Source organism: Zonotrichia albicollis, chromosome 5 (assembly GCF_047830755.1).
Source record: "Zonotrichia albicollis isolate bZonAlb1 chromosome 5, bZonAlb1.hap1, whole genome shotgun sequence".
In the NCBI taxonomy this organism is placed as follows: domain Eukaryota; kingdom Metazoa; phylum Chordata; class Aves; order Passeriformes; family Passerellidae; genus Zonotrichia; species Zonotrichia albicollis.
The window spans coordinates 33669443-33691305 of NC_133823.1; the positions used below are offsets into that span (position 1 = coordinate 33669443).

The window sequence follows — 21863 nt, forward strand, 5'->3', positions numbered from 1 at the left end:
CTAACTTTATTTTTTCCTGAGAAGGTTCCTTAGCAAAGGAGGATGAAATTAAATCAGGGCATGAAAGAAACAAGTTCTAAGAGTGAACCCAAGTGCTGAAATCTACAGGGCTTTTTTTACAAATGGGATTCTTGCTTCCTAACCATATCTGTCAGTGCACTTTTGAGTATTCAGATTTCAAAAAGCTCTTTTGACAAAACCCTAGAGTTATATCACAGACTATTCATGTAGGCAACACCCTTTTATGCATGGAAACAGGGACCAATAGGAAGGAGAGGACATCTTTCTTTATTACCAGAGATCCTGGCACCAGGATAATCTACAGCAGAACCCCCAGGAGTACCAAAGACATTGTCCCCTCTGATGGGTTCCTGGAATCAGTGCATTCTCTTTCCCTACTGCCAGTCAGTGTCCTTCACTACTGCCTGCTTCTTCCATACCATTTGCCCCCAAACTGCAGTCCCTAAAGCCAAAACTTATCAACTTACTGCTCTAAAACTACATCAAGAAACTTGAGATCTATTACAGCGTGCCAGAGGTGTTTAAATTTTATGCTCTTGATCTGTGAGCTTTCTTGCAAGAAAATGCAAAACATACCACTGCCTGTAAAAAACACAAAAGATGCTTTAGTAGATTTTTGCTGTACATAAACCACAATTTTCATTTTACTTTAAAAAACATCAAATTATGCAAGAATCTATGGGGACAAAGTAATAGAGAGAGCTTAAGAATTTAAAGAAGAAATTATCTACATTTTTGAACACAAACTTTGTTTCTGTGAAAGCATTTATTGCTTGTTTTTTGCTGGTGAGCTTAGATCCATCAGCTGTAATAGGTGTAAAGAAATAGGGGAAAACAAATTGGAAATGTTTCTGTTTCTGGTTGTTCTCATTCCTGTGAAAGGCATGAGAATGCTAGCTCTTGCTGTGTTCTGAAATCCTAACCTGCTTACTTTGATGAGAATAATCTGAGAAGTGTCAGTGGCTGTCTTCCAGGGTAATATGTACTTTCAGGGAACATCCGAAGTGGTTGCCAGCACTTGGTCCTCTGGCTGTTGACTTTACTTACCCTGCAAGCCTCCTCTGAACTCCTGCAGTGCTGGATCTGTAAATTGTGTGGCTTGGCTGCCACTATATAAAAGGACTCTCTACATAGAACGAATCTAGTTAGAAAAAGTGATCGGCTGTCAAAAACAATGCAGGTGATTTTGGCTCCCTTGGGTTTTGAATAAAACCCAAAGCATGAACTGTGAGTGTCCCTGAAGTCTGAAAGTTTGGCCCTCCTGTCACGGGAGCCTCAGTCGTGGTGCTCCAGGTGTGTGCGGTGCTGTGAGCTGTCCCCTGTGCCACCCTCGGCTGCAGGAGCTGCTGTGGAGCCCAGGAAAGCAGGAACAAGTGCTCATGTGGATTTTACATCCCAGTAACCCAGGTAATGCTCAGTTACCTTTGTTTTTTAAAATCTTAACAATCCAAACCATTCTTCATATGGAGAAACTAATGAAGTGTTCACCATGACCACATAACAGGGGGCCTGTGATATTAAAACTAAGGTGTCTGCACAGCCCTTGGGATTGTTACCTCCTTGCACTGCTCTGGCTTTTCTGATCAGTGTGGATGGAGCCTCTCCAGCAAAGCAGTGATCTGTGGTGGCTGATGGGTCTGAACTGACTGATCGAAAATGCATGTTCCTTCAGTCAACAGGTCAATGAAGGTGATAAGCATCCAAGTCTGTGAGGAGGAGTTAGAGCTGCTGAAACACCAAGATGAAAAGGTTTGTTCGCATGTTAGAGCCTTACTTTTTCTTACTAATCAAAGAAACCCGATTGTTTTAGGGACATGAACAGTGTCCTCTCTCGAGAGCAGCTAAAGCAGGGCTGAGGGCTGGGTGTGTCCAGCAGCTCTCGTCAATGCAATTGTTCAGTGTGAAAGCAGATCTGCCTCCAGTGATCTAACATTCAAATGATGTTACTTTTCCAAGAGTAATGCCTCCTGCACAAAAAAAAAAAAAAAAAAAAGAAAGCAAAAAAACCCAGAAAGGTGAGGGAAGCAGCATAGCTCTAACTCATAATAAAACCCAAACAAGTGCCTGAGGTGAGTGTGATGGCAATATGGCAATAGCAGCCTTCTGGCTGAATGTCCCTGGCAAAGGGAAAATGAAGGGAGAGATGATATTTTACTTCCCTGGAAAGGGCTGCTGGTGGCAGTGTGTGTCAACTAAGAAGGCAGCATGCCCAGACTGCTGTTAGACTACTACAGCCTTCAGATGAAGAAGCACAGCTTGGAATGGGCTTTCTGAGCCATGTGAAGGCACTAAGGTGGAAATAGGAATCAAAATACAGCCTTTCCCCTTGAAATTTGTGGGATGATTTCCCCAGGAAAATAATGTAGGGCAGTATTTTTCTAGAAGCCCTGAGACTGGACAGGAGTAGGTCTTTGGGTACAAAGTCTTCTGTCCCTCTGTGTCATTCTGCACAGGAGACCCCAACCCCTACCTGGCAATGCAAGCTTTGCCAGCCTGAGCCTGTGGATGGCTGCAGCACCTTGCCAGAGCACTCAAGATCATCACAATTGCCAAACAGGCTGCTACAAATGCAGTTTTTGTGTTTTTATTTCTCAGACAGCGGAAACTGTGGAAGAAAATTAGGACTGGATGATAGCAGAAGCTTTCTGGAAAATTCTTGTGAGTTCATAAGAAGCTGAGATTTGGGAAAAGCTGACCAAGAGAAAAAGCATGGCCAGTTCTGGAAGTGCTGCTATTCATGCTGCTCTTTTGATTGCACTGAGGAATGCACTGAAGTCCTGCCTGTCCTGAAGATGCCAAGGAACCTCTGGAGATACAGCTGATCAACCTGGCAGTGGGAAGGAAAGCTGTCTGTCCTGCCTGGGAGAGAAGGTAAGATGGTTGGGGTATTGCTGAGGAAAACAATTCTGTAAGCTGTAGCAGAGTGGGGTCTGGTTACTATTGATACTAAAGCTTTTGAGGAGAAAGTGATATTGAATGGGCCATTTCCAGCTGGAGATAAGAAACACTCCTGGGTGGTTTTTTTTCTGTAACATCATCCCATTATCTTCCAAGACAGTATAAGAAAAATGGTTTATGTCTATGTTCCAGAATTATCATGGGCAAGCTGAAAAATATTTTCAATTAGGATAAGAACTGAATGTAACATTAAAACATTAAGCACACGCAAGATCAGATCAAAAGTCCAGGTAGCACAGCAGCCTATCTCACTCAGAGGTCAGAAGGATCAGTGTGGTCAAAGAGTGCAGGGCAGAGTGAAAGGATGCTGCAAGGATACTTGTATGACCTTGTCTTTGCTTTCTGGCATTATATAACTCAAAGACTTTCTGACTAGAGATGACATTTCTATTTATTAGTACTGAATTCCTCCAACTGCTGCTTCAGTCTAGGCAGACTTTAGTCATGTGTCATCTGATTTATGCAAAAAGTTTTAATGTTTCTGAAGAGGCATGCTGGCTCTGCAGTGCACTCCTCTCCTGACAAATCAGTGCAATATAGGTGAATTTTGAAGGCTTGTTAAAGGCCCTAGTTCCTGAAGGGGCAGTCAGTGCTGGGTCAGTGCAGAGTTCAGCCAGCCAGGAGCTGCTTTTAAGGTAACAGCACTGACAATAACATCAGTAACCACTCATTTTTCAAAGGGCCTTTCAGAATGTTGTGGTCTTGTCCATACAACCATCCCTCCAGCTCTGATGAAGAAATTATTTATGGGTAGAAACTTTACCGTTGGATGTTTGGGCCAGGAAATTCTGACAATAGCCATACAACTTACAGGTGGAACACTGGATCTGCTACCTATAAGGATTTTTCTGGTGGTTGAATTCATATTCAGTCCTGGAATATCATGAGCCTCTCCAACACTGAGGCTAAGGGAAATGGTTTCAGGACATCAGGATAATCAGAGCAATGTACAGGTTCACTTACTAATTGGCGCTGTGACAATTAAGTAATTTGAGGAATTTGTGTAGGGAGTCATCTTTTTTATCAGGTGGATCTGAATCTTATGCTGTTCCACAGTTAGGAGATTTAATGCAACCCTGAGGGGCTGTGGGCATTGGAGAATGCAGCAGGGAGCTCAGCATCTGGGCTCTGTTATGGGATTCTTGACACTGGATTCACATAGGATCTCAGAAAAGCAGAGGGGTGGTGATGCAGCTCAAATAAGAGGCCCAGCAATTTTTGGAAATGCAGAGCCTGCTGGCCAAACACTTAGGTATTTCAGGATGTGTAAAGAAATAGAAGCCAAAATGAGAAAGCAAACAGAAAAATCTATGCTAAGCAAGTGAAGTGGGATCAGCAACCATCACTAGCACAGCAAATAATCCATGACTGAACAATATGTACTAGATTATGCACCAGTGTTATAGACCAGATGCCTATAATAAACTGTTATGAAAAAGTTCAACACATCATTGGCTAATCAAAGGTGAAACTCCTATTTCATTCTTTTTCTGATTTTCTCTCCACAATCATTTGCAACTTAATTAGTGTTCTAGGAGTTTTAAAGCCTATATATACTGAATCTATATAGTTCCCAGGTCTGTAGCTGTTCTAATCAGGACACACACACACATGCATATTTACAATTTTCCAGACTATAGGTTTAGCTTTGGAAAAATAAGACCAGCTTTGTAAATAGGCTTTGTTCTTCTATGACCTAAGAAAAAGGAAACCTTCAATTCCTCTAGGGAAATGATAAGGCAATACTGAATATGTTTGTAACTCTTTTAGCTGTTTTGTTTGTAACTCTTTTAGCTGATAATGCCTAACATGCTGTTTGCTTTTCTAGCAAACATTCATTATGTCTTCACAGTTATCTGTTACAGCTCCAGCATCTCCTCCAGACTAATGTAATATTACCCCATATTACCCAAAACTTGAATGTTAGGCCTGCTTTTCCCCCTTCACATGTGATAGGGGTGTGCATATTAACATGTAATACAATTTGTACTAAAACCACATTTCACCTGCTGGTTTTACTGCTCTGTCACTTCAGGCTGCAGGCTGGCTTTGCACATCTTCACTGTTAGCTCTTGTTATTCATGCAAGATCTTCCATAGTGATTTTACTTCTTTTATGACAAGTAGACCAGAAAAGCTCAAGTAGATCAAACCTACCTGATCTCCTTTACCTTAAGGTTTGCAGATTTCTTGAAAGAATATTTACAGCTCTATGGAACATGATTTAGTTTCCTCTTGTGAAATCACAAGTTCTATTTAGCCATTTGTCCAGCAGCTCTCAGTTGTACTGTGGCTCCTACCAACTTGTCATGTGGACATTCCTGGTCCAAAGCTCTCTGCATCTCCACTGAATGTTTTCTAAAAATTAGTGTTTTGTTTGTGACCTTCCATTCATCTAGCACTTAAGACAGTTTTAAGTGAAAAAAAATATAAAGTACAGTTCAAAGTTCAGCCATTTCATCACTTGAATTTCCTCAGAACTCTTGGATGAATACCATCTGTCCTGTCAGTTTGTTTCAAGTTCTTTTACACTTGGATTTGAGACAGATGCTTCACCATGCCTCTTCCATTAAAAAATTTTGTCATGAAAACTGCCTGAAGCCTCTCTACAAGGTTAAAAAGTTTTCTTCTAGGCATTGCTACTGTATCTTGAGCATGCATTGTCCCTGGGACAGTCTGGCAGCCCTCTTGGTTCTGTGGATGCACAAGCTTTGGATGAGTTAATTTCCTTCCCAGTAGCTGGTACAGCGCTGTGTATTGGATTTAGGGGGAGGATAATGTTGATTTCATTGTCACTGAGCAGTGTTTATTTACACTTAGCCAAGGACTTCTCAGCTTCTCATGCTGCCCTGGCAGGCAGGAGGCCGGGGGTGCACAAGGAGCTGGAAGGGGACACAGCTGGGACAGGTGACCCCCACCACTGCCCAAACAGATATTCAATGCCATGACAGTCAGCATATAACTGGGCTGAAGGACACTCTTTGGAAACTGGCTGGGCATTATTTGCTTGCTTTTCATTTGCATCACTTCATCTGCATTTTTAAATCTTTTTGTTATTTTCCTTTTTAGTATAACTTATTCATTTATTATTATTTTATTTCAATTATGAAGCTGCTTCTATCTCAAGGCATGAGTTTACTTATACCATTCCAATTCTCTCCCCCATCCCACCGTTTGGGGAGCGGGTGGCTGTGTGGGGCTTGGTTGCTGGTTGGAGCTCAGACACAACACACGTGTTTGAAAGTTGTTAGTCTGTTTTCTCATGTTGCTCTGATGCTCTTTTTGTGCTTTGCCACATGTTGCTGTGTCTGGCCTGTTGATGTGTGGGGTGTTTTTTGGCTTTCTGATTTGGAAATAACTTGAACTTTCTAAAACTGCTTTCCTACATTTGTTATTCTCTCATTCTTCCTCTTTATCCACCTCAGACTGATTTTTCATGGACTTTTGGTCTGCTTTACTGTGTGGGATCTTTATGCTGAATGTCTAGTGCAATGTGAGAGCTCTTCCCAGTGCCTGCAAACCATTTTGGGCATCCCTTTTGGCTTTGGTTTTAGACCTCCCAGTTCACCTCCAGTGAGTTATTTCATAAGTTTGTCCGTATTGAGCAGTGATGTGAAAAACTAATTTAGCTTTTCTTCTATGGCCTTATCTTTACTGAACATTCCCCTTACACTTTGATTACTTATTATTCCTTTCAGCAAGTGCTCACAGATGGGCATTACATGAACTCCCTGACCTGACACATCATACTTTTTGAAGCTTAATTTGAAAGCAGCAATTTTCATGTACTCTTTTCCATTTGCCTTATATTGAACATCCTTCTTGCAAAAAGGACAAAATATCTTTTTTTTTTTTTTTATGTCAATTATCTTTAGTCATTACAACATTCTCAGTTGATAGATCAGCCCGGTGCAGAGTTTTTGGTGTGCAAGTTGTAAGGACACCTGAAGGGTTATATTTTGTTTCAATTTTAAAAAAACCCGAAACATTTCAAAAAATCAAATTAGTCTGACTTTACCCCTCCACTGCAGAAAATTTAAATAATCTTATCAGAAAGATTCCATGAAGCATCACTGTTCTGCCCAGGGAGAGAATGTTGGAAGTGAGAGGATGTGGGAAGTCTGAACAGATGTGGTAACAAGATCAGCATGCTCTTGGATACACACTGTGACAGGGAATTGCCTCTAGATAGAATTTTTGAGTTAAGAATACAGGTGCTGTAGGACTGCAAATTCTACAGCAAAAAATGTTCTTGAGCGCTGGAGGTGCTGTTCTGCCTCCCACTTCTGGTTTATGCCTGTGGCTTCAGGAAATCTGAGCCTGAAAAATGGAGCTATTGATCTCACCTGTGCCAAGTTATCTCTGGCAGGTCCAACATGTAAAACAGCAGCTAATCCTTCTGATGGCACTTAAATATCTCAGGGGCATAGTAGGGAGGACAAAGAAACTCTGGGGTTCTAAGGCTCTCAAAGATTAACACCTACTCCAGTATAAAAAGATTTGAATTGCCTTTGCAGTTACTTAATTTCTATGCTTACAAGAATATACTGTTTTTCTCAAGCCTCTTGTTTCAGAAAGTGCTGTTATCTTTGACCTATTCAGTGACATTTACCATAGTAAAGTCCTGAAAACACTTTTTGTCTTACACAAAGTACAATGATGGGACACAAACTTACTTCATAAGCTAATGGGCAATAGGGACATATTTTAAACAAAATCTTGGAAGCTTGCCCTTTATATTACTTAATTTTTTAGACATTACACATTTCAGGGCTGGGCTTTTCAAGGGCTAATAAAAGTTATTTCCTGGTATTTAGCTCAACAAATTAAACTTGAGCTATTTAGTTTAGCTGCAGGATCTCAAATTCCCCAGTTGAGAATATTGTCAGGTACCTAGATTTAAGCCTTTATAAATATTGAAGTAAAATAAAAAGTGAGAGCCAAGGAATAGTATAACTGGTGACACTGTTACAACCACGAACAGGAACGCATCAGGAGCACTTGTTCTTTACAAATGCCTTCTCTTTCTGCAGGAATCCACTGGGGGTGGACATTCCAACATTTTTCATGCAGTTCTGCAGGCTGTGTGTTTTATGAGAAGCCAGTAATACTAGAGCCAGGGGGAGAGGGAAGGAGTAGCAACATCTGGGAAGACATGCCTCTAACCACATCTGTCTTACAGCCAAGGCCAGCGACCCTGAGCTCTGGAAGAGAAAGTCCCAAACATTCACTCATTATCAGCTACTAAGGCAAAACAAAGGCCTGTGCTTCAGCAGCCTGGGGAAAGACAATCCAGGAGTAATTATCCAGAACTTCACTACTTGGGAGATTTTTTTTTCCACCACAAGGTAACACAGGCAAAGGCTACTGTAAGGAAAGCATCAGTTTTAAGGAATGGCAGTGGGAGAGGAAATCAGTTAAAGGAGTTTAAGTGGCAGCAAAAGCTCCAGGAGTCAATGCCTAAGGGATTTGCCAGTTCTGCAGTAACAGCAAGAGCCCAGGAACACTGCATGTTCCCACAGAGGATTCCAGCATTCTGGGGGTGCCCAGCCTCTCGGAAACATCATGAACACAAAGAGAATAATGTACAACATTTTATTACAAAACTGTTAAAAAAGTAATACAATGCAACAAAATACTACAAAATATAAGATCAGCTATTAAGCTACCTTTGTTTTACTTAGCTATAAAGAAACATCTGGCTATCAGTCACTGAATTTCAAGAAAACCATTAAATATGCAGAAACAGCAGAAACATTCAACAACTTTTGTTTTTCCAAACCGAACTGTAGCAGCCCTTGGCTACTGCTTACATTATAAATTGAAGTCTCCCTACAAAGAACCACATGACCTATACACAATTCTGTACAGATTTTTATACTGAAGCTAACAATGAGCTGCACTTGAGTTCACATTCTTAGCAAAATGTTGGATCCAGAGCATAAATCTTTACAGCAGGACATTCATTTATTCTTCATCCTCATCGTCTTCCTCCTCTTCTTCCTCCTCCTCCTCCTCTTCCTCTTCCTCCTCCTCTGGTTCTGCTTTCTTCTTAGATCCTGCAGGCCTACCTGGGCCCTTCTTTCCTGCATCACTCTTGCTCTTGGCACGATATGCTGCAATGTCCTGCAAGAAAAATGCTTTTAAGTTACTAGCACTAGAACACTGCAGACAAATCTGCACTGCTTTGGTATTTCAATGCTACTGTACTGCACAGGTCAGATACAGTGCATGCAAAACAGCAGAATTTCCACCTTGGGACTTTCATGCTTAAATCTAAGCAAAAGAACATGCAATGCAGACAGTTTTAAGACTTTTATGACCATGGTGCTTTGGAGTCTGACTACATTTATTTTAGCAAGCAGGTGACCTGCTTTCTGGTAGTAAGGCATTTTGCTGGTAAAATCTCTAGACATGCAAACCCACATCCAGGCTCACTGTAAGGGTTCCAGATACCTGCCCTGCCAACCTTTCCGTGTCTTCTAAAGGCTGACAGACAGCATTAAGGATTATAAGCCCCTTATGGTGTGGGTGCAAGACACAAGTCATATATTTACAGTGAGCTCCACAACTTTAACTTTGTTGTATTACTTTTACTGTACCTTTTCATACTTCTCCTTCAGTTTTGCAGCCTTCTGTTCGTATGGCAGTTTATCTTTGGCCGACTGTTCAGACCACATTTCACCTAATTTCTTTGCTGTATCTCCAATGGACAAGCCAGGATGTTCATTTTTGATTTTCGGACGGTGCTCAGAACAGAAAAGGAAGAATGCAGATCTACATCGAGAGACAGTGATTGAAGTTAAGTATCAAGCTATTGGAACACTTTTTTTCTGGGGGGGAAGGAGCCATAGAAACACTCACGGCGGTCTTTTAGGAGCGTTGGGGTCCTTTTTCTTTCCCTTCTTCTCGCCTTTGGGAGGAACATAGTTTTTCATCTCCCTGTCATAGCGAGCTTTGTCTCCTTTAGCCATTTCTTCAAACTTTCCTTTTTCCTTGCTTGACATTGTCTGTGGGCACACGGAGGGGAAAGAAGAGACTGGATGAGATAAAGCAGCTACTGACCCACTAACGCCTAAGCAGCAGCTGCTCCCAGGGATCTTTTCCCAGCAGCCCGCAGCAGGGGCGGGGGCTGGCCCGCCAAGGGCTCAGCACGGCTCGGCTCGGCCCGGCCCCGCTCACCTTCCACCGCTCCGAGCACTTCCGCGAGAACTCTGCGAAGTTGACGGACGAGTCCGGGTGCTTCTTCTTGTGCTCCTCGCGGCACGTCTGCACGAAGTAGGCGTACGAGGACATCTTGCCCCGCGGCTTATTGGGGTCGCCTTTGCCCATGGCGAGGTCGGCGCGGGTCCCTGCGGGCGGCGGTGTGTGGGGAGGCGGCGTGAGGCGGGGCCGCGCCTCAGGCCGCTCCCGCCTCCCGCCCGCCGCCGTCTTCCCGCCCAGCGCGCCCGGCCCCGCCCCCGCCGCGGCCCCTCTGCCCGCGCCCCCCCCTCCGCGCCCGCGGCCCCTTCCCCGCCGGCCGCCTCTCCCCGCCCCCCGCGGCGGCTGCGGCGGGCAGCCCGCCTGGTCCCGCCGCCCGCGCCCCAGCCCGCCCCGCCGGGGCCGGAGCCGCCGCCGCCCTCCCGGCCCCACCCGCCCGCCAGGAATCCTCCCCTCAGCCCCGGGCGTGCCGCCCGCCAGCCGCGGGAGCCCCTCGCTGTGTCCGCGCCCGGGACCGCCGCTGGTGTCCGCTCCCCCCCCCGCGCTCCCTCCGTCCCACCGGAGCGCTGCCGCCCCGCGGGCGCGGGCCTTGCCTGGCTGGGCGGAGCGGGCGGCGCGGGCGCTGCTCCCTCAGGTGCTGCTGCCGAATGGTGCCCGGCCGCGCTCTTACCGCCTGTTGTTTTCCGCGGCACTGCCCGCCACAGCAACCCGACCCGCGGCGCCTGAGAGCCCGCCCCCCGCCACAGCCCATTGGCTGCTGCGCACGTTCAAACTGCCCGAAGTTCCGCCCCTTGGCGCGGAGACTGGACAGGATTGGCTGCCTGCCGCTCCGACGTCAGCGGCCGAGCTACTCCCGGTCTAGGTCGAGCGCGAGGGGGTCGTTGGCGCTTATACCCGTTGGAACGGGTTGGGGCGAGGAGAGCGGGGGGGCGGGGCTGGGCGGAGCGCGCTGGGCGGCGATTGGGGGAGAGGGACGGTTTAAAAAACCGCGGGGGCCGCTGCCATTGGCCGGCGGGGGCTGCGGCCGATCTGATTGGGCGGAGCGCGGGGGGCTGCAGCGTGGTTCAAAAATACAAAGGGAGCGGGGCTGGCGGCGGCTCCCTCAGCTCTGCCCCTCAGCGCGGCCTGCCCGTCTCGGGCCGGCCGGGGCACCAGCGCCGCCCTCTGCCCCCATCCTTCCCTCCATGGGGCGGGGGTCTGGCGGGCAGGAACGGCTGGCTGTAAAACTGGGCTGAAAGTTGGGTTCGGTGCCCAGGCGAGCCCCGTTTCTGGGGATCCTCCAAGCGGCCCGGCCCGGCCCGGCCCGGCCCGTCCCGCCGCGGGGTAGGGGCTGCGGTGGGGCCCGCTGCCGGCTCCAGTGCGGGTTCCCCCGCGGAAGGAGAGTGCGCGGTTTGTAGCGATGCCTGGCAGAGAGAGCTCCTGCTCCCCTCTCCCCAGCTAGAGGGGCCTGGAAGAGCCTGGGGCTGCCTGTGAGCGCTGCGTTCTCACTCAGGCCGGGAAGGGAAGGTGTCGGCTCTCCGAGCCTGGCGCTCTCTGCGAAGCGCAAGCTGCAGCAGTGGAAAGCTGGGGACCCAGTCTCGGTCGAACTGAGGTCTTATTGCAAGCTACGCCCGTGGTTTGCATCAAGTGTACCGCTAGTAGCAAATCTGGCCCTTTGGGTTTGGGCAGAGAATTGAAGTTTCCATACAGTCTCTTACACTGCCATGTCACCCCAGACTACATTATACTGGTTTTGCTGACTTTGGTTTACTTCTGTCTGATTATTTTCATCCAGTTTTCAACTTTGGGTAAATATTCTTAGTAATCTAAGTGGTTTTTAACACTCTTGTTTTTTCAGGTGTAGTTTATAGCCCTAGTGAGAAGCAGGTTATTACTTTGTTTACTGAAGATGCGGTGCCCTCAGTAGAACTTTCATCATGTTAACCTTCCTCGATGGTAAGAAAAAACAAATCCCTTAGCTATGTGAGAGTATTGAGTAGCTGCAGGTGTGACTGTGGCCAATGTCTTGATCTCCAGTCTCCCCAGTTCAGAGTTGCTCAGTAAAAGAGCTTATTAGGTGCAGTTCTTCAAGCTTTTCTTCCTTTTCTTCTGACAAGTATAGGTTCACGTGCAACAGTTCACTAATTTGGTAGTAAATACCTCCTTTATCCCTTTTTCATTTTAAGCTTTGTTGTTTGCCCAAACTGCAGCCCTAAAAGCCAAAATCCACTACAGAAGAGGGTAATTGGCAGGTAAATTAGCAGAGCAACCCACAGATTATGCATTCCCTCTGCAGATGTCAAAGCCTTCACAAGCCAGTTATTCAAAACCTTGTATCAGTTCACTTAATGTGATAGTGTTTAGCACACTTTTAGCACTTTTGATAGTGTTTAGCACACAAATAAAGCTTAGCCTTCCTTACCTCCTAAAATAAACATTTACATGGAGAATGTTTCATGTTCTGGTTTGGGCTTGTTACTGCTGTATTCCACTGCTTCTCTGTAGCAAATTAATGTTCTGAGTTCTATGGACATAGATAGACCTACCTATGTAGGTCTGTCTGTCCACTTTGCAGAGAGTTGTTTTGTCATGTGGCTTTAAAAATCCTTTTACTTCATATTTTACATGGAAAGCACTATTGTATTTCATTAATTAAGCTGTCAGATGGGTCACCCATTTACTTTGTGGTGAACTACCTCTGTATAAAAGCTACTTGTGAAGTGTGTTCTTTTTAATAAAGTAATTTTGTAGAAGATGGTAGAATTTTACAATACTGGTGAGTGAATCGTAGTACAGCCATTGGTATCTGTGGTGTAGAAGCATTCCTTGTATGCCAGACTGACCTAGACCTCTCTGGCAGTTATTGGAGGGCAGGTGGGGGGGAAAAAAGTTTTAGGTAAGTTTTATTAACATTTTCACTCTTTTAACATGAATATAGCACGTTCATGAAAAAAAAAAAAAAAAACTTTGGAACACTCTTTGGAAATTTTGTGATGTAATTGCAGTAAGGCTTCCACTGTTGCATCTGTTTTTATACCTGCTCTAAGAATATGAAGAAAATTATTGTGGAAAAGCAGGTGGAGTGAGAAAGTGTAATTATTGCTATGGGAAAAAATGAGATCTGCCTTTCAAATGATTTAATCAAATGTTTTAAGTAAGAAATTAGGATCTTTACATTTTCTTACCTGGAAAAGAAAGCTTTTGAACACTTTGCTAGACCCACAGTGTGTTACATCATGCTGTCTCATACAACTCAGGGCACGTGAGAAACCAAAATAACATCTGTCTGTCCTCCAACAAGGAAGGCAGTATTGAGAATTTTCCATGCTTGAACATGATACTGGAAGCTTCCCACAGCAGTGCCAATGCTGAAAGCCCCACCACACAAGAATGCTGATGTTAGGAGCTTGTCATTCCCAAAGCTGTGCCTTCCTCCTAGCGCCCTCGTGCCTGGAAAAGCACTTCTCTGCTTCCACAATAAGCTGTCACTGTTTGTCATTGTTCCACACTGTTTCTTTTCAGACAAAAACACAATCTGTGTCTCCAGGGATTCAGTCACTGTTGCTCTTGTAAAGCAGTGATCTATGCAGTATTGACTTTGGTCGGTACGCGTGGTTAATTTATTAACCACATGTGCATGACAGTTGTGGGGAAGAAGCATAAACTCCGGGACTTGGAGTTACTTCAGTGTGAATAATTCTGCTCATGGAATGACTCTGGTTTTATAGCTCCCTGGCTTTGAGCCCTTCTGAGTCTCTAATCTGCCCCACAATTTGGGATGCTATTGTTATCTTGGCCTAATCTTCAGTAAACTGCAAGAGAGAGAGATAAGCAGTGAGGCTAGAAATGCTGGATAGAAGGCAGACAAAACACCAGATGGGTGAGACTGGGTTAAGGAGCTGAGAAATGGACTTAAAGAAAAGTACGTTATTGGCAAAAAAAATGTGTGATTGGAGTGATGCTGCTTTCCGTCATACTGTATCTCTTGGCTTCTGTGGGCTGCTTCTAGAGCTTTTCTGGACAGTGGTGTCAGTGTGGACAAAGCAAGGGAAGAAAGGAACAAAGGCCTTTTATTTGAATTAAATCATCAGCAGCTCCATTACAACAGATACTGTTCAGCTGAGGAGATTGCAAACTACAGTTGTGTGACCTTAGCCCTGACCAAACTTGCATTCTGGTGTATTTATGTAGTGATGCTGTCAGTTTTAATTCAGTGAGTTGGACAAGGAAGGCCTGCTGTCACTTCCCAGAAAATCTCCTACTATCCAAATTCCTGTATGGAATATGCCTTAATGTGGCCTAAAATTAAGCAGTAAAATTCTGCTTTGGAAGGCTATCACTCTAAACTGATAGGCAATTTCTTTTTCCGGGCCTGAAAAATCAGTGGATGAATAATGAATGCGAGGTAAAACTGCTTAATCAAACCAAACATCACTAATAGGAATGGAAGATGTTGAAAGAAAGCAAATTTAGCTTTAATCAGCAGGTTTCTTTGTTGCAGAAAAAAAAATTAAAATTCAAGACACAAAAAACATTTAAGTAGGTCACTGCTTTGAAAACCCTTTTAATGTGAGTTACAAAGTCTACAGACAGCAACAATGTTTTAGGCTTATTATTTGTGAGCATCTCTCACTAGATATGTGGTGGGACCTTTAGGATGAAAAGCAAAAATCAAAACAATTTAAACTACTGCTTATCTAAGTTCAACACAAAACTTATTTTGTTGTAGTGTACCAGTTATAAGGAGTTATTTTCTTGTACTTTGATAAGGACACATATAACTGCTGCTGCCTAAAAGTTTACAAAACTGGTATTTCTGTCAGTATCTGTCTTAAAGAATTACATTTAAGACAGTGTGTTAGAAATTCCCCAGGTTGGTGGTTTTTGTTGTTTTTTTTTTTTTTTTTTGTGTTGTAGAACGTGTAAATAATATGTATGTTTTAAAAATGAAATATATTTACCCTTTAAACATTAGGGTTTTACTGTGAGCCACTGTAAAGCCTGCATAACCAGTTAAGCAGCTCACAGGCAAATGCAGCTGTGTTAGTTACACCAGGCTGGGTTAGTCTGAAAGCTCAGAGCTTGTTTTGACTTTGTGCTGTGTACCCAGTACCTCAAACAAAGGCAGCCTGCAGGAGACTCTACCGGGACAGCTGCAGAAAGGCTCAAACTGCAGCAGTCAGATGTTAAGAAATAAACACAGCAAATGTTTCTGGTACTAACACAGATAATATCAGGAACAATAGCAATTCCTGATCACAATAATTGTTACCTGAACTTTTTCAGTCTTAATTTGTCAGTAACTTTTTTTTTTTTTGCATTGAGTTTACAAGCTTTTAAATTTTTAAAACATGTTTTTGCTTTTCTGTTCACCTGGCTTTCTCTCACTTTCTTGTTTACATTCAAAGTAATACTCATGCAACATTTTCCCCTCAAGATATCTAAAAGTTTCTTTGTTTTGCTATACTGCTAATCTCTTTTTACAGGTGTGAGAAGAAAGCAGCAATTTGTCTTTATATAGTGGATAGTTTCCCAGGCAGCTTAGAGGGGCTCTAAAATGTGGATAGCCCTTATTTGCAGCAAGAATGTGGTTTAAATGGGTAAAAAAACTTTCTATTCTTCTCTCCCCACCTCCAAACTCTTCCAGTGTTGGTAACATTGGTACTTTGCCTGAAACATATACACAACTTACTCTTAAGAAATGAGATTTAATTGCCAATAAAATTGTTCTGTCTTTTGTGAGTTGGAGAGCATAGTTTGAGAACTTTTTTTTCTCCTAAGCTATAAGACAAAGGGTTGGACTGCATCTGGCCCTGAAGGTATGACATCCAGTGAGGAGATGCAAAGAGGTTGTAGTCACAGTCCAGCTTCTGAACTGTCGTGTTTGACAGTAGCTGCTGGAGCTTGCTGCTGCCAGAATGAGTCCCTGTCAACCCACGGTGACTTACAAATATTGACTAATCAGAATGCTTTGTTTGTTCCTTTGTCCAATCTAAGGAACTGTTTCCTTCTGTGGTCATGTGGGCTAGAAACTTGAACTGAGGCTGAACCTGCCAGTAGGATGTGTTCGCTATGTCACTGCAGCTCTAAACTCTTCTGGGGAAGAGAATAGTGGGAGCTGACAAGGCTGTGTGTCATGGGCTGCAAGAGGAAGGAGCCAGCAGAGATAAGTAGGTTTGGCTGGTAACAACCAAGCACCTTGTCAGCACTGTGATATTCATCAACATACTGGTCTTAGTCTTGCATCCAGATAGTGGAAAAGCTTAAATTCATTTCAATGGGTCTCATTAAACTTCAATGGGTCTCAAGTGTTGGTCTCATGCATTATTGTTAATGTAGACGTTGTTGGGAGAATAATTTGTTCTGTTACCTCTGGCAACTAGTGCTGTGATATGTGTCCTAGAACTGACCACAGGATACATAGGTGATCTGAGACTAGAAAGAAAACACTCATGAAGTTTTGAAATTGTTGATTGAATCATCAGACTCATTTTTAGTCATGGTTCCCATGGGATATTCCAGCACCTGATGATATAAATGTATCATTTCCTTAGCACCCCCTTGCATACCCTACTCTATACTGCTAAAGAACTTTACAGTAACAGGGGAGGTTGAGTTTGTTGGAATATAATCTTATCTGTATCTTTTATCCAGAAGGAACTCTGCAGGAGGTCAGGAAAGCATTTAAACCTCAAACGCACTTGTAATTTTACTAATTTATTTTTATGAAAGTGTCTGCATTAGTACCAGACTATGTTGTTTTTACTGAGGGAATCCAAGTATCTGACTGATGGTTTGATGGAAGAAGTGTTCACCTGCTCCCAAGAGGCACTTAAAACCAGCTTTTAAATTCAACTAGAGCTAAGTCAGACCTAGAGATGGTTATAACTGTACTGCAAAGACAAGGGCACTCAAAGAGGCTCTTAAAGCTGCAGAACTTTCCTGTTTTCCTTTCTGTAAAATGAATATGTATCAGAAGAGGATATGATGGTGTAACAGAGCCCTGTAGACTCTAGGATCCTCTGACAAAACATGAAATCTGAAGATAGTGTAGTATGTGTTACACAGAGCAAGAGGTCCAAGCCATTGTCAAATCCGAATTCCTATAACAGGAAAACAGTAGCTCACAAAATGCAAGACTGTAGCACAGAGTACAGTATGTGCAGTGCTTTTTGTGGTATCAAGAGTGCATTAGAGACCAGCAAAATTTACTGAAAAGATATGACAGTTTATTTTACATGGAAGAAAATCTGAGCAAGTTTTTTATTTCATTTCAAAGGATTGAAGAATAATTTTTAAGCCCTAATCTACATTGGTCTATTACCAGTAGTTAAATTTTTATTGCATTACACAAAACCTCTGGGGGTGATACTTTTCCACAATATGTTTCAGATAGCTGCTTTATATTTCTGAAGAGCATGAGTGATGATTTAATGGAATCTCTAACTGTGCAATCTCATATAATATGAAGCAAAATGTTAATCAAAGCAACCTGGATGAACAGGAGATGAGTGACTGTGAAATAAGCAGATAGAGGTGCTTTGGTTGAGTGGAGGCTTCTGAGAAGGAGGAGGGGTGTTGAAACTGAGGGGTACCTAAGGCAAAGCTGGAGGTTGGCTCCTTTGCTTCTGTGTGGTCATTGTACTTGAACTTCCTCTCCTAACACATCCTTCATTGTTTAAGTCCACTAACAAACAATTTGTCAAGTACATTTAACAAAGAACATAACATTATTTTTGCACATAAGAACGATGCCTTCTACCAGAAGATCCTCCCATGCTTCCTGTAACTAATAGCTTATTATGAAAGAGAATTTGCACAAACCATTAAGGGGAGTGTATTACAAAACTTTAAAGCTTTTACAGTACATGGGTTTAATAGTTTTAATCCTAAATTATTCTTAAAACAAAATGTGTAGTTTTGGACCTTCTTTACTGCTTTAAATCTTTAAATAAAAGCTTTTGTTATAGATACTCTTTCATACATCTTGAGTTTCCATTGTACAAGGCCAAATGCCTATAAAAGAAAGACTGGCTTCAGCTGGATTCAGACGTGGAGATAATTCTGGTTAAAGTTATGATTCTTTTTTCTATTACTGTACTTCTTGAACCATATACAATAAGGTCTATGTATACTAATAAAGATTATGTTTTTTTATACAATTAATTATCTGAAATTATACTTTATCCCAGCCTAAAATATGTAAAGAAGTAAAAAAAAAAAAAAAAATAGTCTGTAGGCAAGTTCCAATATTCCTATGCTTTGGGTATATGCTTTAACAAATTCGGGCAATAAATTAGAAGCAGAGCAAGAGGCAGTAGCAGGTTAGGTGGTGGTGGAGTGGGAAAAGAAAATAAGATATTAAAAAAAAAAAGGAAAAAAAGAAAAGGAAAAATAAAAAAGATGGTAAGGAAGAAGAGATTTGGTCAATGTTCTTTATCACAGCCTATGAATGCTTGCTTATCAAGTAGGTTGCTTTTTTATTAAAATAACCAGGGTGTGTGATGGAATTTGCAGAAATTTTCAAGTGTTTTCAAGGAATCTTTTTTCACTGAAGTAGTTATAATACATACAAAATAAAATGTTTATTTGCTGAGAAAAATGTCTACCAATAGTTTTCCTTATTATTCCTTTTGCTAACAGGATAATTTCAGGTGCTGAACACAGGTGCATGAACATACCCTTGGACTTCAAGTGAATGGTACCTGCTGGGGAAGGAACCATCCTCCCCAGCTGAACTTTTTGCCATGGAAATGCATACAAAGTTGCAAGAGGCACATTTATCTTCCAGGAGTGATCACCAGCAATGCGTTTGCAATGTGCTTGCAATATATCCAAGGTGATGTATCTGATTATCATTCTCCTCTCTCAAATTACAAAACCCATCAATCAAAAGCTAACAGGAGCTGGGACATATGGCATCTCAGAGAAGAACAAGCTGCTGGGCTCCCACCTGTGCCTGGCCTGCCTCAGTGCCAGGAGGGGCCACGGAGTCCCGCTGACTTCAGAGCCTTGGAGTTGTGAATGCAGACTTTTTGGGATGCTGTAGCTCCTGCTCTTTCTGCATGTCACTTACAAGTCATCCATGCTGTGTTCTTGGCACCCCCAAGGGATACAGATTATTGCTGCCTTCTGTACTACTCAGCTCTGCTGGGAGTACTAGTGACATGTCATGTACAGGGTAGTTGGTTTGGAGCTCCTATTTCCTTTGAACTGATTTAATTTTTGAAGTTTAATCAGTATATGTTTGCAATGCTGCATGTTTTTGTGTTAATTTAAAATATGTCCCCATACATGCTTTGTTGATATCTGAATACTATGGTACCCAGTACTACAGTTTATGTTTAAAAATTGTAATTTTAGACAATATACTCCACAATGATGTTTGTTTTTATTTCATGTAGCCCAAGCTTCATGAAAGTTTGCAAATCCATTTTGTAGTAAGTAAGCTTCATACTGTGATAAACCCACGTAGCTGCAGCTCTTCGTATTTTTCATCCCACATGTGATGCAAGATTAAAAGTAACATGATTTCTTTGTAACTGTATGCAGGCATTCATACTAAATGAGGTGGTCACACAGTCCTGCCCTCCTACTGCACCATCCTGAGTGCTGGGGCATCCTGCAACCGAGCAGGAAAGTCCAAACGATTTTCCTTGCTGCTAGCCTAGTTGTAACCCAACAGAGTTTGCTGTGCAGCCACAGCAATGTTTTTATGGGCACAAAGAGGCATGGGGCACAGGTGTGAAAATGAGCAGCTTACAGCAGAAACAGAACCATCTTTCTAAGTCCCACGACTCTCTTATTGTGACCTAATCATGAAACTATGATACTACTTTACTTGAAATTACGCTTATAAATTAGCATCTTGGCAAGCACGGCTGGGTAACATAATCAGGCTTTTAACTGCTCCCAAACTGTACAAAGAGGATCAGAAACATTTAAATTGCACAAGTGATCTTTCCATCAAACCAAACAACAGCAGCCAAGCCCAGATGGACATATTTTATGCTCAGAGTAAGGTCAAATCCATCTAAAAAAAAAAAAAAAAACACCCAAACAAAACCAAAAACCAAAAGTACCTCAAAAGACATAGTCCAAGAGTCTAGAAATTGCTATTCATGACCCAGATTTCCACTGAAGAATTCCTGGAACTCACCCTTGGAACTCACCCTTGTCCCACTTTTCCCAGATTTTAACGTCTACTATGATTGTTATTGGGGGTTTTGTTCTTTTTTATCTTAACATTATTACAGTTTTCAAAAGTTTGAAATCACAAGAAACTCAAAACGTCAGTTAAACTTTTGCTGCCTGAGATTGCTCAGCAGCAGAGCGTGGAAATAACCTAGGTATTATACAGTCTTCAACTTGGCTGATAACAAAGCAGAACTCAGTACTTTTTCCAACTCTCCTCCAATTCCCTTTGCTAATCACTGAAACGTGCCCCGTGGACAGCTGCTGTGACTTTAGCTCAGCGCAGCTTCAGTTACTGTATCCTTCATTCAGCTGCGGCAGTGGGACCGACCCTTATTCTCTAATACCAGGTTACGCAATCAGATTAAGGAGCCATCTGCAGCACAAACTGAAACTGCTCTATAATCGTGTTCCCGGCTCAGGCAGAACTCTGGCTTACGCAGGATCTGCGTCTCCTTGAATTATTCACCAGCCTCCCTGCTACTTCTCTCCTTCAAGTTGGAAATGCACAGCAAGCGATACGGTCAAATATTTCAGCGATTATATCATTGCGCTTTGAGCACGCTCAGCTCAGATGCCGCTTCTGAGATTTAAAGGAATATTTGCGGTAGTTCAAAGGGAAAGCAAAACCTCTCCCTTCCTTGTGCCTCCTTTGAATGTGCTTGAAAGGACAGTAGATCAGAGCTTGCTGCTTTTGCCACTCTGCTGTCAACAGCTGAATTGTTAAATGATTTAATGCCAAGGCATCTCTTATGTAGCTTTGTAAAGCCTCAAAACTAAAAATACCTGCTTTTGTCAAGTATTCTCAGAGCGTCTATTTTACCTTGTCGTGTGCACAGCAAGGTCTTGCTTGGTTCATCATTAGCAAAAATAATTCTGCATTCTCAAGGGTTTTCAGTTGTTACAGTCACCTTTACCAACAAAAAGTCCTTTTAAATGACAAAACTGGAAACTCTCACTCTAAGTCGCCTTTGTCTTCAGAGGGTTTTGCACAGGAACACAGGACGGAGCCCTGACTACGCGTGTTGTAAAATCGGCTCTAACAAAGGCCGGAGCTCCGTTTGTTTTCCTCCGAGAGACGCAGAGCCGGCGGCTGCGCTGCGGCTCCCGCGGAGATGCGTCCCGCAGCGGGGCGGCAGGAGCCCAGCACAGAGCCCGCCCGTCCTCTCGGGCAGCGGGAGCCGCTGCCGGCCATGGCCGACAGTCAGCGGGAAAGCAAGGAGGCAGGGAAGGAAGAGCCGAGAGGGAAGGCAGGAGACAGACGGTCCGGAACGAGCAGTCCGAGCAGTGCCGGCTGCGGCTAAAACACTAGAGCGAGAACAAGTGAACAGGGGCAGCCGCCGCGGCACAGCGAGGCGCCGCGAGACCCGGCAGGAGGCGGCGGAGGCCGCCGGCCCCACGTCGCTTCTCTAGGAGCGCGGGGACGCTCTCGGCCGTGCCGGCGGCAGCTCCGACCCGCGACACCCTCCGGGGCCGCCCTTCCATATTCACATCCCGCGGCGGAGGCGCGGG

General features: G+C 43.6%; 2 protein-coding genes across 2 annotated transcripts; one reads left to right on the forward strand and one right to left on the reverse strand.

Moving 5' to 3' along the window:
• Nucleotides 1-8559: 8559 nt before the first annotated feature.
• HMGB2 (high mobility group box 2) lies at nt 8560-10965 on the reverse strand. The gene is made up of 5 exons (XM_005483804.4): nt 10772-10965; nt 10161-10330; nt 9843-9988; nt 9581-9755; nt 8560-9104 (listed from the first exon to the last, which is right to left on the reverse strand). The coding sequence occupies exons 2-5, from the start codon at nt 10308-10310 to the stop codon at nt 8946-8948; spliced, it is 630 nt and encodes a 209-aa protein (XP_005483861.1). The 5' UTR covers nt 10311-10330; nt 10772-10965; the 3' UTR covers nt 8560-8945.
• LOC113458841 (uncharacterized) lies at nt 10916-21816 on the forward strand. The gene is made up of 2 exons (XM_026791549.2): nt 10916-12113; nt 18801-21816. Exon 2 carries the CDS (start codon nt 21288-21290, stop codon nt 21762-21764), a length of 477 nt encoding a protein of 158 aa, XP_026647350.2. The 5' UTR covers nt 10916-12113; nt 18801-21287; the 3' UTR covers nt 21765-21816.
• Nucleotides 21817-21863: the final 47 nt, after the last annotated feature.

Excerpts from the sequence above, each read along its gene's own strand:
- LOC113458841 (XM_026791549.2), top strand. The coding sequence starts at position 21,288 with ATGACAAAACTGGAAACTCTCACTCTAAGTCGCCTTTGTCTTCAGAGG.
- HMGB2 (XM_005483804.4), bottom strand. The coding sequence starts at position 10,310 with ATGGGCAAAGGCGACCCCAATAAGCCGCGGGGCAAGATGTCCTCGTAC. Across the intron at positions 9,989-10,160 it reads AGTGCTCGGAGCGGTGGAAG|ACAATGTCAAGCAAGGAAAA; the intron begins GTGAGCGGGGCC and ends GTGTGCCCACAG. Across the intron at positions 9,105-9,580 it reads TGAAGGAGAAGTATGAAAAG|GACATTGCAGCATATCGTGC; the intron begins GTACAGTAAAAG and ends TTTTTCTTGCAG.